Below are 15467 nucleotides of genomic sequence, written 5' to 3' on the forward strand. Positions count from 1 at the left end.
AAATGAAAACTAATCTATGATGACTAAAACTTAGACTAAATATATTGACAATTTTAATGACAACTAAAATGTTAGGAAGGGACTAGTAGACAAGAGATACAGGCTTGTAGATCGGCTATTTTCAGCAAGTCTAAAATCAGCCATTACGGCCTGCCAAAATACATTTTAGTCAACTAAATCAACTGTAGATTTAGTAGACTAAAATATCCTATTTAGTCGACTAAAACAAAACACTAAAACAGTCCAGGTGACTTCTAGAGACTATATGACTAAAACCTAAAGCCAGTGTTGGGGAGTATTAAGCTACATGTAGCTGAGCTACGTAGCTTAGCTACATTTTGCTGTAGCTTGTGGTAGCTTAGCTACATTCATATTGGTGTACCTCGTCAAGTAGCTCAGCTACTTTTTGGGTCATTTTTGGTAGCTTAGCTACTCAAGTTACAAGCTACAATTTTGGGCAATAACATGAAATAAATATATTCATTTTGACCATTGGTTGCTGTGTTAATTCTTGTACTAGAACCCCCTTTGAAAAATCAAGGACTGTTCCTTTTTCTGATTGCTTTGAGGGCATGTCAGCTCTTGACAAGCCAACAGCTGCCTCTAATTGTTTTATCCTTTCTTTAATGGGGGAAAATCTGTCTAGAACAGGGGTCTTCAAATGTTGACGATCAAATGTCATCATGTAACAGTTGTTTAGTTATAATGTAGGTGTAGTTATCTCATTATACAAGGGTTTCTTTTTTTTTTACAGTTAAGATGTGTTAACATTGACGATCAAATGCCATGTATAACACACAGTATCCTCAACAGATCCTCTTTTATTTGTGTAAGTCTCTAAGTCTTTTTTATTTATTTTTATTTTTTTAAACAAAACCGTTGAGAGGCATATTTCAGCTGGCATCGTGGCATGTGACTTTTTTGTAGGTTATTATATTTTGTTTCATATGCACCGCATGTACATTCTCAATTTAACGCTGAAAAATAAAAAGTAGCTGAGCTACTTTTTCCATGTAGCTGTAGCTTTACAAGCTACATTTCTCCAGGGGTAGCTATGTAGCTTGATCAAGCTACTGCCATGGTGAGCTACTTGTAGCTTTACAAGCTACGCTTTCAAAGTAACTTCCCCAACACTGCCTAAAGCCTGTAAGGTAGTTGGAGCTATGGCAAGTGCTGCGACAAGTGCTACGGGCTAAGAACCATACATCGCTACAGCATTGAAATTGTGGACAAAATCTTATCCAACAAACAAAATGTTCGGTAGTTTTGGGGTCTGCAAGGCTAAATCTCATTGAATGGTGGTCCGTGGTTCAAATGGCAAATGGATAGTGGGCCTTGATATGAAAAAAACAAAAGGTTGAAAATCACTGCTACTGTATATGCAGTGAAGCCTCGGAGGTGAAAAAAATGGGCTCAAATGAGGGGTTGAAATGAATACAGTGCACAAGGGGAATAATGAGGAATAGGGTGATTAGGGTGGGTATATAACCCTCGCTGAGAATGAACACACACAGAAATGAAGAACACTATTATAGCTCAGAAGGGGAGAGTGGGATTTCTTCCCATGTTGTGGGAAGGCAGGCTCCAACTTGTCCATTCTTTAGATAAAGCCATCTGTCAACAGCAAGAGGAGAGACTCCTGTATGGGAACTGCATGATCGACTGCACTGACTTGATGACTTCACCACATGCACTAGTGGGTAGTGTGGGCTATGCCTCTGCTTGCCAGAAACAAGCAGTGGTGGAAAAAACAAAGTACTCAAGGTTTTTACTTATACCTATAAGTCAAAGTATCAATACCTACTGCAATATAGAAATTGTGAAGAATGTCCCATAAACAGCAGATCTACAAGCTCACATTGCGTTGCATTGTGGGCTTGTAGTTTGGCTATTTTCAAATGGCTGAAATGTATATACAGTACTGTATAGGGCTGAAGTTGTTAATGTATACGTTTTGTAATAATAATAAAAATCAACAAAGTTTTAAAATAAACGTAGTGAAGTACAAGTATTGGAAATTGGAAATACTCAAGTAAAGTGCAAATACCTCAACATTGTACTCAAGTACAGTACTTAAGTAAATTTACTTTCCACCACTGTAAGCAGGAGCCTGTGTGGACTGCTCACTCGCACAGGTTACATGACTGAAAGTACACCATGTTGCTTGAAATGAGGCCGTTTGCCTTCAAACAAGAAAAGTGCTGCACGCAGACCCACATGACCCAAATGCATTTCAATTTGTATTATTGGATAGGCCTGAATGGAGTCTGTGGCTGTGCTGTGGGGGTATACAGAGAGGTTAAAACCAAGAAACACATGAATGGGTTTTCTTTAGATCTCTGTAAACAAAGTCATCCAAAAAAAGGGGGGGGGGAAGTAAAACCCAATTAAAGGTATTGTACAGCAGAACAGTGTGTTGGCCCCATGCCTCCCAGCTGTCCTCCAGTATGAAACAGGCATGATATATATATATTGGAAAAGGGAGTGCGGCTATAGGGAACCAGCGAGCTGGAATATGTGGGGAAGTTAAAGCTAATTCATAGCCTACTCCGTCGCACGACCATGTCACTTAATGTGAATGATTTTCAAGTAAAAAATAAATTGGTGATTTGGCTAGGTGGGAGGTGGTGTCCAGACTGCTGGGGATCGGCCCCTGCAAACACCACGCATACTGATGTCCTGGCTGTTAACGGCTGGACCTGAGCTCCGGCAGTCATTCATTAAAAGCCATTCGAAAAAGAACACACAATCGGCCCATTTGACTGGCCTTCTGTTTCAGCCTGCTCTCTCCCCACCTCCCTCCCTCCCTCCCCCCCTCTCTCTCTCTTTGTGCACTGGCTTTCGTGAAAGGGAGAAACGGAACAGAATGGACGTCAGTGAATAAATCGGAGGGAAACCGTTAACGTGTTGATTTATGCTTCGTCGTTAAGACCGCGCTGCGCGCAAACAGATCGACATGCTCACGACGTCACATCCACATCAGCTATTTTGGGTGCGAGAGACAAGTCGTACGATGATGGAGCATGAATTAGGCTTTACCAGACCTTCGGCGGTGAGCTGTTGAGCCAGCTGTTGGCAGTGGTGGAAAGTAACTAAGTATTACATTTATTTAAGTACTGTAGGTATGAACAATTTTGAGGTATTTGTACTTTACTTGAGTATTTCCACTTCTACTCCACTATATCTCGAATCCAGATATTGTACTTTTACTCCACTACAATTAGTTACTATAGTTACTTTGCATATTTTGATGATTATTACAAGACATACATTAACCAGCCATTTGAAAAGAGTCGATCTACATGTACTTGTAGATCGGCTATTTTCAAACCATTTATATATAAAAAAAACTTTAAATGTGACATTGTGCACAATGACTACTTTTACTTTTAGTACCTTATGTACACTTTGACTCCAATACCTCTGTACTTTTACTCAAGTACCTTTTGAACTCTGGACCTTCACTTGTAACGGAGTAGTTCTCCATTTCAGTATCGATACTTTTATGTAAGTAAAAACAGAAAATGTGAGTACTTTTTCCACCCACTGGGTGGAAAAACACATACCTGGATGGGCAGTGAGAATCTGTTGAGCCAGCTGTTGGCCGTCCCACCTGGGGCAGGAAAGGAGTTAATTCATTCTGGGAACCAGTGGAGCAGCAGGGCATGCAGGAACCAATTCACTCCTCCTGGGACAGGTTGATAAATGGACCTCCATGCCCCATTCGGTCTATACCTGGCCTGAAATTAAAAGAGCAGAACTCAAAGCAGCACTTGATATGTGTGTGTGTGTGTGTGTTTTTCGCAGAGCCACTGTCACTGAGAAGCTTCAGGGTTTACAGGGCAAGATCTTCACTGCAGCCTCACTCTTCTGTTTCTTGCATTTTAAGTGCAGGAGCGACATCTTGTGGTGAGAATATTGGATAGGAAAAAAAGAAAAACATAACACACAGACACCCCAGCCAGTGAATTATAATATAAGTAATTTAAGATTTTTTTGTTTTTATTGCTATCCATATATACATATATATCTTTCTTCCCAGAATATTTATAAAGCTGAAAGCAGACATATAAGTCACTGTGTAAACAATAACGTAAGAAAAAAAGACACTGATTTTGTATTTGTGTTTTGGACCCCATTACAGTGATTTGCTGTCTTTCTGCATGTTATTATTTTCTGTAGTACTCATTTAACTACAAAACGACGACACAAAACAATATGATCACAAAGTCTAGTGACTCACGATTAGGAAGGAGTGGAGTATACATTGCTTCTTTTACAATACTGCACAATATGATTGGAGCTGAAGCTATACAGTGTTGTGTATATACAGTTTACTTGGATTAAAGGAGAATACCATGCTAGAAGGATTTCTTACCTTTATTTGTAATTGTTACATGCCCACCAAAGAGGTCCAGGTGTTATTTTGTGCAAAAGCGCATTATTGGCCATTTCCCCTACCATAAGCCCTCAATGGATTGCATTGAATGGAATGGGGCTATGGGGTGTTGTGCTAATTCGCTTATTTCCATCGCTCGCTTTTTGTATATATCCTCTCTTCATAATGTAAATAGTATCCCAAGCGGCACACTTTACCACATATTTTGATGGAAATAAGCAAATTAGCACAAAAACCCAACCCCCATTGAGGGCTTATGGTAGGGGAAATAGCCAATAATGCACTTTTGCACAAAATAACACCTGGACCTCTTTATTGGGGACGTAACAACTACAAATGTGGTTGGTATGGTAACACAAGGCTGGCCTGGGGTCACAACAGCATTATAGAGAGGAACAACATGGAGGTACTTCTGGAACAGAATGACACACTTCTGCAATTAAACACACAATGCACCGTCTACAAACTATTATTCACATTGCCGGGTGCAACAGAGATATGTTTTCTTTTTCTTTTTAAGTGTTTTAAGTAGATATCTTCCATGTTAATTCCATACAAATTACACACAGACCACAGAAACATTGGCTCCAACATTGACTATTAGTCTCGCATAGCCAGACAACTATTCCACAATCTCCGAATGCTATATAGACTAGAGTCTAGAACTACACCTCTCAAAATCAGAGTAATCTCCGTTCACAAAAATATATTTTAAATGTTATATAAATTTCTGCTAAGCAGCAAGCTATATATGCTTAGATGCTTTCTTTTTATATTAGGATACATTTGCGCGACTGTAAAGACGAAACGGAAGGCAATTGCGAGAGGCAACAGTCTGGCAACACGAGACTACATAGTTGACTATGGACTACTGTATGCATATGATTGCGGGATATGTAAATCGTAGCTCAGTGGTCTGATAAAAAAAGGAAAGATATTGCACGCACGCGCACACACACACACACACACACACACACAGACACAGAAGTACATTATATTTATACCTTTTTTTTAACCAGCATTCTAATAAAATGAAAAACAAATTAACAATGACAACGCGACGCAAAACCCTCCACACATCAGCTAAACAGCCTTGCCCACCGCATGTTACCGGCTCAACCGTTTTCCATCGGGCAAAAGTTGTGGATAGTATGTATATTGGTACGTACGTACCTGGTAAGTTTTTTTTTAACAGTGGTCCCAATCCCTCTTCGCTGTGTATGTGCGTGCACGCACGCATGCGTGTGTTATTACAATTACAGAAGTGGTTTTCAACCAGGGACGCTTGAGGGTGTTCCAGGTGTTCCCCTGCAGCTAAATGATGGAGAGTTATTAACCAAATGGACCCTTAAAGATCTTTAACTCTTGAGTGTAAAATGAATCATTATAAGCTCTCAAGAGTTAGATTATTGTTAAACATCTGCATTACTTAACCTACAAGATGTCTACACTATTAGAGAATGTAGATTTTTATATATCTTTTGATCAACCTGTTCAACTCTCTACAGTACTATGGTACCACAGAACCACACCAAAATCGTATCAGACAAACAACAACATATCCTTTAGTTTTGGGTCTGAGAAGGCTAAATGTCATCACATGGTGGTCCGTGGCTCAAATGCTGAATAAATAATGGACCTTGACATGAACAAGGTTGAAAACCACTGCATTACAGAGGAGGCATAAACCACTGTATTACAGAGGAGGCATGGCTGAATAGAGGACATTGTGATGCATTGCCACAGTAACGGCTGCAGCACCCATGCTGTGGTCCCTCGCATGTACGTACTGTACTACTATAATGTATACTGTACTAAACTACTACTACAAATGCTATACTTAGTCGCTTCGCGGGTTTCGCCCCACTAAAAATAGCTCCACCGGCACAGTGTTGTAAGCTTGTAGAGTGGCTATTTTCTCGGGGCGACACCCACGCACAACTATGTACAAATCGAGCCGTGTGTGGTCCGACTGGGCAACATTGTTCAGTGTACATAAGGTGTCAACCAAACAATGTGGATTGGGTTCAATTAAATGTGCAAAAATATATTATCTTTCAAATTCAGTCACGGCGTAGAGGCTAGTGATCACACTAGAATTCCATAAATGGAGTGCATTTACAAAATGAAAAGGGAAGGGGGCGATAGAACTTTTGGGGGTTGAAATCAGGGCACAACATTACCAAGTGGATACGCATCTACACACGACAAGCAAAGAGTAGCACTTTGGACCGATATTTCACACAGTGGCAAGATAAAAAGAATGCACTCTGAACATAAAACTTGACAAACCGATCACCATTCAAAATGTCAAATGACTTTGCACAAATCAACACCGTTTAACACTCAGGATTTACAGTGCGCTCGCATGCACACACACACACACAGACCGAGGAAATGATCCATTTCATTTTGATGGACACCACTGGGGACAAGTTGACGTGCGCATGCACACGCTGTTCAAATCAAAGACATCAAAGAACATTAGAAGTCACAGGCCAGACTCCAGTGACAGACTGACAAGTCCCTCCTCTCTCGATAGAAAGATGAAGATCACACTGCCCTTCCCCAACGAGGACAGCACTGACGACACTTTGGCCCATTTTCCACCTGGGTTGAAGCGGCCCGGTTCTCAGTCCATGAGCCAGAGCTCCAAAATTGGACCGTTAATTATAAATTGAGTGGGCAAAACCATACCCATATTACATTTTTTATAGGGTCAATATAAGCAAATTAATATATGATAACCCTTCCACAAAAAGCTACTGAAAAATCTACTACAGCTTTTTCATAATTTCTATCTCTTGCATAATGTCCTATATAATGCCTAATAATTTGCATATTTAAATGTGCAATTTCAGAAAACTTAATTAATTAATAAATCATTGTCTTCGTGTAAGTAATCAACTGGGGAAGTTTCATGGTGATAACTATTAATTTACATACATTTTTACCTATTCACCTATCCTGTAGGTGAAAATAGGTGTGGTTTTGCCCACTCAATTTGTAATTGACGTTCTAATTTTGGGGCTCTGGCTCATGGACTAAGAAGCTGGCCGGTTCAGCCCTGGTGGTAAAGAGGCCGGTTCAGCCCTGGTGGTAAAGAGGCCGGTTCAGCCCTGGTGGTGAAGAGGCTGGTTCAGCCCTGGTGGTGAAGAGGCCGGTTCAGCCCTGGTGGTGAAGAGGTCGGTTCAGCCCTGGTGGTGAAGAGGCTGGTTCAGCCCTGGTGGTAAAGAGGCCGGTTCAGCCCTGGTGGTGAAGAGGTCGGTTCAGCCCTGGTGGTAAAGGGACCGGTTCAGCCCTGGTGGTAAAGGGACCGGTTCAGCCCTGGTGGTAAAGGGACCGGTTCAGCCCTGGTGGTGAAGGGGCCGGTTCAGCCCTGGTGGTAAAGGGACCGGTTCAGCCCTGGTGGTGAAGGGGCCGGTTCAGCCCTGGTGGTGAAGGGGCCGGTTCAGCCCTGGTGGTGAAGGGGCTGGTTCAGCCCTGGTGGTAAAGAGGCTGGTTCAGCCCTGGTGGTAAAGAGGCTGGTTCAGCCCTGGTGGTAAAGGGACCGGTTCAGCCCTGGTGGTAAAGGGACCGGTTCAGCCCTGGTGGTGAAGGGGCCGGTTCAGCCCTGGTGGTGAAGGGGCCGGTTCAGCCCTGGTGGTGAAGGGGCTGGTTCAGCCCTGGTGGTAAAGAGGCTGGTTCAGCCCTGGTGGTAAAGAGGCTGGTTCAGCCCTGGTGGTAAAGAGGCAGGTTCAGCCCTGGTGGTGAAGGGGCCGGTTCAGCCCTGGTGGTGAAGGGGCTGGTTCAGCCCTGGTGGTGAAGGGGCCGGTTCAGCCCTGGTGGGGAAGGGGCCGGTTCAGCCCTGGTGGTGAAGGGGCCGGTTCAGCCCTGGTGGTGAAGGGGCCGGTTCAGCCCTGGTGGTGAAGGGGCTGGTTCAGCCCTGGTGGGGAAGGGGTCGACGTACATTCATTTCTACCTTCTTCCTCTTCTAATGGCCGAGGCAAAGGATGGAAAAGGGATGATTAACCAATTTAGACCTGAGGACGCCTCTTTGTCACCTTATAGCTTTTAAACACCTCAACCACTATTTAGTGTGGTTGCCCAAATGGCAACCAGACTCTAGTAACTGTAACACTTTCTTACATATTCCATACGTTACTGTAGTAAGACAAACTTTGTCGCACTACTCCTCCCACAGTTTTGACTGTACGCACTTGAGTCACATCGGGAAAAATCGGGAATCGTATGCTTGTGTTTTGCTAAGAGAAATGTTGTATAGTTTAATTGATGTGAATTTATTAGTGATTAAATTTCCCTATTGACTTGAATGGGAAAATGCGAAAAATCACATTCAAGTATTTTTTCCTCGGAGACTGTAAGCACTATAGTTACAAAACTTGGAGGATAAATTCATAATTATCACAAAAATTAATTAACCTATAATGTTATCGGTCGGCCTCATGGTGGCGCTATAACAGCCCACTTTACCTTAAAAATACCATTTTCCCTGGATTCCTTGGGTCATGACGCATCTCCCAATATAGGCCACACCCATTTCCGCCATGATATATTTTCCGCCATTTAGAATTTTGTCCAAAACACACTTTTTGCTTTTCCGCCTACAGATTTTGTCCAAATCTCACAAATCTGTACACGTGATCTCTGGACCTTTTCGATGAAAACTCGCACGGCGGAATGTTGATAGTGTTTAATCAACCAAGTCTAAAAGCAATTCCATTTTCATGCGAGAAATGTAACCGTTTGACGCGAAAACATGAATTTTGGGGGTTAAATCCCCTACGAATTACTTACGCATGATCACAGGGGTGACACGACATTGTAATTGGCTGTCAATATTAGTGGGAGGGGCATATGTAAGCCACTGCGGCAACCACACTCTGCAATTTTCTAGTTTAAGCTTTAGCTGTTGAAAAATAGCAGATCTTTGAATATATATATTCTTTCACAGGGAACGTTTTTAACTCATATCTTTGCTTTTTTGGAGTGGGGGGTCCCTGGAACAACATATTTCCAGATGGAGGTCGGCAGCCAAATGCAGATAATCCTGTGTGTCCTTGACATGAAATAGTTTGACAACTACAACCTAGAAACACAGATTTTTTCAGGAAACCCTCAGACTCGGGTCCTCAGGTCTTAATGGATTAACCGACCTGATCCGCAACAACAACAGCACCGCCCCAACTGCACATTGTCCCACTCTCTCTCTCCTACCCAAACATCCCCAACGGGGAGGAGGTGGTCACTCGACGATGCTCTCCGGGGACGACATTGCTGCGTCCGTCAAGTCTTTGTATGCAGTGGCGGGCTCGGGTGTGGTGGTGGTGGCCGACCCCTCCTCTGCTTGGAACAGCTCCTCCATGAGCTGCTCGCCCGCCTCGCCGGCCCGCGAGGCCCACAGTGCCGCGCCCTCCCGCAGGCCCAGGGAGCGCAGCAGGCGCGCGTAGTCCACGAACGCTGCGCCTATGAGCTTATGTGCAACGAGGAGCAGCATGTCAAGGAAGAAGGATGTGATGCGATTGCCCGATACACGCGAACACGGTACACACATCGTCAAACACAAATATTTGCTGGACTGCCGCGTCCTTTCCTCTGAGAACACGTATATCAGTTAAAGGTTAGGGTTTGATTGATTGGAAATCCGGTACATTTCAAACGAAAGCACAAGTCAATACAAAGACTGCGAAGCGATAAGTGATGAAAAAAAGTAAGGGTAAATGATATTCTTTGGTTCAAACTGTTCAAACGAAACATAATTGTTTTTGTTAAAAGGATAAATCACTATATTCTGATAGTAATTACTGCTATGGAGTTTTGTTCAACAACGGGAGACTCCCTGTCTCTCCAGCTCTTTAATGAACAGAAAATACATTTTCAGGTATGTGACAAAATTTAAGCCAATCAGGAGAAAGTAATAATTTATCAGCTTCATTGAATTAGTGTTCCAGCGCCAATTGTGTCTGCTCATTTCTTTGCGTCATCACTTACAATTCCACTTGATTAATCTGTATCCTGACTGCGTTCTCTATTCTGATTGGATAAAATTGGTAACCCCACCAGAAAATGTTCTGTGTAATAGAAAAGCTGTAAAGACATGGACACTCCTGTTACTGAACAAACAAACTGTATACTCTATAGCAATGAGTACCATCACAATATATTATTTTAACCAAAGAAAACCACTTACCCAATACCTTTAAGGCTTCATTAAAACTGTATTTTATGCAGTGTTTCTCACAGAAAATAGCAGATCCACAAGCTTGCAACGCAACGTGTTGTGAGCTTTCTAGATCAGCTATTTGCAGTGTGCGCCACCAGCACACTGCAACCAGCATCAGGCTTAAGAATGAGCGAGCGTTCACAATTGAAAAAGTACAGCTATTTCATGCTTTCAATCTGGCTAGAGCACATGATGGAACTTAAGAGCTTTGATGACACTGCAGTATTGGGCTAAAACAGATTTGTATTATTATACAGTGCTCTCTGGGGAAATGAAAGAGATATAGTTAGCGAGGCAGGTGGGCTGCATTGTGCAGGCTATTAGGTCCAGTAATGGACTTGCTAAAAAGGATATTGGAGGAATCGTTGGCCTCCATCACCCCATACTTCAGACAGGCTTCGATGAAGAGCGCGGCGCGATCAAAGTACCTCATGCTGCCCATGGGATGGAGGGAGAAGGAAGACAGATATGGGAGGGAGAGAAAGAGAAAGCTATTGTCAAGAGTTTGGCATCATCCCGTGCATTTTGACTCTGGAACCCTAAGGCATATACATCAGCAAGCCTTCCATTTTGCTGCCAAGGGCTTTTCAGAAGGAGAGCCGTCAAGATGCGCGCGCGCGCACACACACACACACACACACACACACACACACACACACACACACACAATTTGTGCCATTTCAACTCTGATTTGGTGTCTGTGCAGTAAGCTAGTCTAGGCTGCATGCCACCCGCCTTTCTCAAATTCTTCTATCGTGCTAAAGGCTCAGCTGACGTTTGGCTCAGTTCAGATGACAATAATATGGTGTGTGCTACTAAGTCTGCCTGTACATGTCACCTTTTCTGGCGGTTCTGGACAACCATGGGTCCGACCGACTCGACACCGGGCACTGCACTCCCTGTGGGGGTGTGGCACGCGTCTGTCGAATTTGAAGTCGATGGAGCGAACGGTTCTCGAGTTATGTGGATTATAGACGTACACACGTACAGAGACTTGGTGCATTTATAGATGGATGGATCTGTGCAGATATTCATAGATAGCTGATACAGCACTGTGTCTCACATCTAATGACAATTATATTTTATAGTTTTACATTTCTTCAACAAAAGGGAAAAAGATTGTTTACACTATCCATTGAACAGATACTGACGTGACCTCTAAATCGAGCACTCCCTAGTTGGCACAGACACAAACACACACACACACACACACACACACACACACACACACACACACACACAGTGACGCTGAAGGACTCGTTTACGGTTGCGTGAGTGATGATGAGGGACAGAGGTGACAGGAGGAGGAGGACAGCCAATCAGAGATCGACAGTCGTCCCCGTCAATCATCAGGGGAAGGACGAAGAGCTTCAACAAAGATGTAGTGTGAGTGAGTCGATAGAAAGATGTGTACCATTATAAAGAGTAGAGAGAGAGATGATGATGATCGGGGCATCGGAGTGATGGAGATGAAGATAGATAGAAACAAGACCGCAAGGACTATTTTGGTTTACCCCTTTAGAACTGAGTGTTTGACTCTGACTGTACTCTGTTGCTGTTTTTACATTTCTGTACAATGAACCATTCAATCAATCAGCCGATCTACAAGCTCACAATGGTCACTGGCCTTGGAACGCCTCGGGATCCCCCAGGACGAAGTTACTAATGCTGCTCTGGAGAGGGAGGTCTGCATGGAGCTCTCTGGTGGTGGCGCTGTTGCCCCCGCGACCTGACTACGGATAATCGGTTGAAGATGGATGGAGGGAAGTACTGTACTTAAGTAAACATACTTAAGTTACTTCACACCACTGGAGATGAAGATAGAGATGGAGCGAAAAAAGTGTGAGAGGGATAGACGGCTGAGAGAGAGAGAGAGAGAGATTACCTGTGTAGCATCTCTCCTACTTTGTGAAAGCATCCGAGGGACAGGAGGACCAGGATGGCCTTGGACTTCTGGTTGACCTGCGGGGAGCAGAGGTGCTCTGCCCAGCGCTTCAACACGTCAGAGCTCTCCGCTGGGTTCAGGCGAACCTGCACAGCACACATGGATTGTACACACATATTAGCATGGGGCCGTTTACCACGGCACCTGGAACCACACACGCATGTACGCGCACATCCCCTATGTGTCATGTAGGAGTTACGTACCTTAGCCAGCCACGCGGCACGGTTCCATTCCCCGTAGGTCTGCAGGTAGCGACACGCGTCTACCGCCTTGTCAATCAAACATAACAGCTGCACACCCTCTGAGAGAGAGAGAGAGACAGAGAGAGGTGGAGAGAGAGAGGTGAAGAGAGAGAGAGAGAGAGAGGTGGAGAGAGAGAGAGAGAGAGAGACAGAGAGAGAGAGAGAGAGACAGAGATTACACAAACATGATGGATTGCTGATGTCTGATCGCAGATGAGGGTAACTACTAGCTCTGTCGATAGTTTGACCCCCCCCCCCAAAAAAACAAAACAAAACAAAAACACAACAAAAGAAAGAGAGAAAATCTTATAATTATTTTATTAAACCCGATAATAATAATAATTAGATAGGAAACGGACTAAGCAGTGTACCTGCCAGCTTGCCATTGGCGATCATGTTGGTGGCCACCAGTTTGATGGTGGACTGGGAGGGCCCTGAAGAGGTGATGGTGGTCACCAGGCAGGCCTTCAGGGAGTCACAGTAGTAGCTGCTGTTGTCTGCTGAAGTCTCCAGGAGCAGCTGCACTGCCCGGTCCGTCTGGAAGAAGATATATTAATCCATTTAGACCCGAGACCTGAAAAACCTAGGTCAGATGCTCCCCAAAAAATATATGTAATTGGCCGGACCCCCATCTGAAAATATGTTGTTCCACAGACCCTCCCAGAAGCAAATATTTGAGTTAAAAACGTTCGCTCTGAAATTATATATATTGATTTATGATGGTGATGATTTATGTGTGCGGCGGCCCACCATGGACAGCTCTCGAACCTTTGGAGATTAGGACGGCACTTTGAAAATCGGGTTATAATGGAGGCTCAACGGAGCTGGATTTCAAAATCCCATCACTGATGCCGGAGCAATGCTAAAAGGTAAACAGACGGACGGCGCATTCATATATGGAGTATAAGTTGTCTACGAACATACCGGTACGCATAGATAGCACCAGTAGGTACCATTAGCCTAGCTACGTTTATAAACGTAGATGGCACAGAAAAGGTTAAAACAGCTTCCGTACAAAGTAGGTACTGTATGTCCCGATCATTTGAAAATGACATGATCGCCCCCGATTTCCGATCACGTGATCAGATCAGGACAACCCTAGTACAAAGCATCATACTATTCTTTTTTTATGGACTTTTGACATGAAAATACAAGTCTCTCTTTTGGCATCTCTACTTAATGACCCTCTATGCTCCGTGTGTGAAAAACATATTTTTCATTTCAGCTTTAAATAAACAAAACTCTGCCAGTCTGCCCTCATCCATTTTCCTCATCTCCTCGACGGGTTGATATGTTGATCTAATTGGACATGGACCGATTCTTCACTTTACCAAACTATAAGGTCTTTATTAACATAATGGCCACGGGCTGTTGGATCTGTAGCTGCAGCAGCAATTGAAGAAAACAAGCAGTACCATTCGATGAAAAGAAAGAATAGTAAAAACTTTCAAAACTTCTCCAAATGATCTTGGGGGCTCCCCAGATTATTAAAAAAAGCATTTTTGCAACAGACTGCCTGGAGTACACATAGTACATGCATAAACCTTTCTTAATGATTATATCTGGTTTCGGTATTTATTTATGATGTATTTTGAATATTTTCTCAATTATAAAGAGTATTGTATGTATGTATACTATGTATGTATGTATGTATGTATGTCGGTAAGAATGGCCAAAAGTCATATGTATGTATGGTATGCATGGTATGGTGGTCTCTAATCGGCTGTTGATGGTGACGTAATTAAGATAATATCTTAATTACGTCACCATCAACAGCCGATTAGAAACATGAAACATATTATGTTTCATGTTGGGTGGGTAAAAGGACATGCATGCATGCATGCATGCATGCATGTATGTATTTGGTTAAAATGGGTGGGGTTTAAAAAAAGGCAAAAGCTTGCTCTGGTGCACTGGCCTAAAAGTGGGTCCTTAAAAACTGCTAAAACGTCTGTAATGTATGTATGTAGGTATGTATGTATGTATGTGTGTGTAGTATTTAAAAGGGGGGGCTTTTTAGTAAAAAGCCCAGCCCACAAAACCTTCATATATTTAAAACAAATCCAAAATAAGGTTACCAGTGAAGGGCAAAATGCCTATTCACTGGGGACTATGCAAGGCAGAGGCGTCCACCCCCCTGAGTCCAAGTTAAGCTAGACCGCATACCTAAACCAATGTCCGAAATGTATGTATGTATGTATGTATGTATGTAAGTATGTACAGTATGTATGCATGTATGTATGTATGCATTTGGTTAAAATGGGTAGGGTTTAAAAAAAGGCAAGAGCTTGCTCTGGTGCACTGGCCTAAAAGTGGGTCCTTAAAAACTGCTAAAACTTCTGAAATGTATGTATGTAGGTATGTATGTGTGTATGTATTTTAAAAGGGGGGCTTTTTTGTAAAAATCCCTGCACGCAATACCTTCATATATTTAAAAATAATTCAAAAATGGGGTTACCAGTGAAGGGCAAACTGCCTATTCACTGGGGACTATGCAAGGCAGAGGCGTCGACCCCCCTGAGTCCAAGTTAGACTAGACCGCATACCGTATGTATGTATGTATGTATGTATGTCGGTAAGAATGGTGGTCCCTTATTGGCTGTTGATGGTGACGTAACTAAGGTACGCTTCAAGGTAGGTATAAGGTCAATAACGGGT

At 43.1% G+C, this 15467-nt stretch overlaps 1 protein-coding gene across 1 annotated transcript in view; it reads right to left on the bottom strand.

Annotated features, from left to right (window-relative positions):
* Positions 1-3984: 3984 nt before the first annotated feature.
* The window catches only part of wdr11 (WD repeat domain 11), a 112572-nt gene continuing 101089 nt past the window's right edge, over positions 3985-15467 (bottom strand). The window contains exons 25-30 of the mRNA XM_080781806.1: positions 13181-13346; positions 12771-12868; positions 12508-12653; positions 10965-11056; positions 9617-9865; positions 3985-8372 (exon numbers count right to left, since the gene is read on the bottom strand). Of these exons, the coding sequence (XP_080637932.1) occupies positions 9645-9865; positions 10965-11056; positions 12508-12653; positions 12771-12868; positions 13181-13346 (723 nt within the window). The 3' untranslated portion in view covers positions 3985-8372; positions 9617-9644. The remainder of the gene's footprint in view (positions 8373-9616; positions 9866-10964; positions 11057-12507; positions 12654-12770; positions 12869-13180; positions 13347-15467) is intronic.

The sequence above is a fragment of the Protomyctophum bolini genome, assembly GCF_963924005.1.
Source record: "Protomyctophum bolini genome assembly, chromosome: 14".
NCBI classification, from domain to species: domain Eukaryota; kingdom Metazoa; phylum Chordata; class Actinopteri; order Myctophiformes; family Myctophidae; genus Protomyctophum; species Protomyctophum bolini.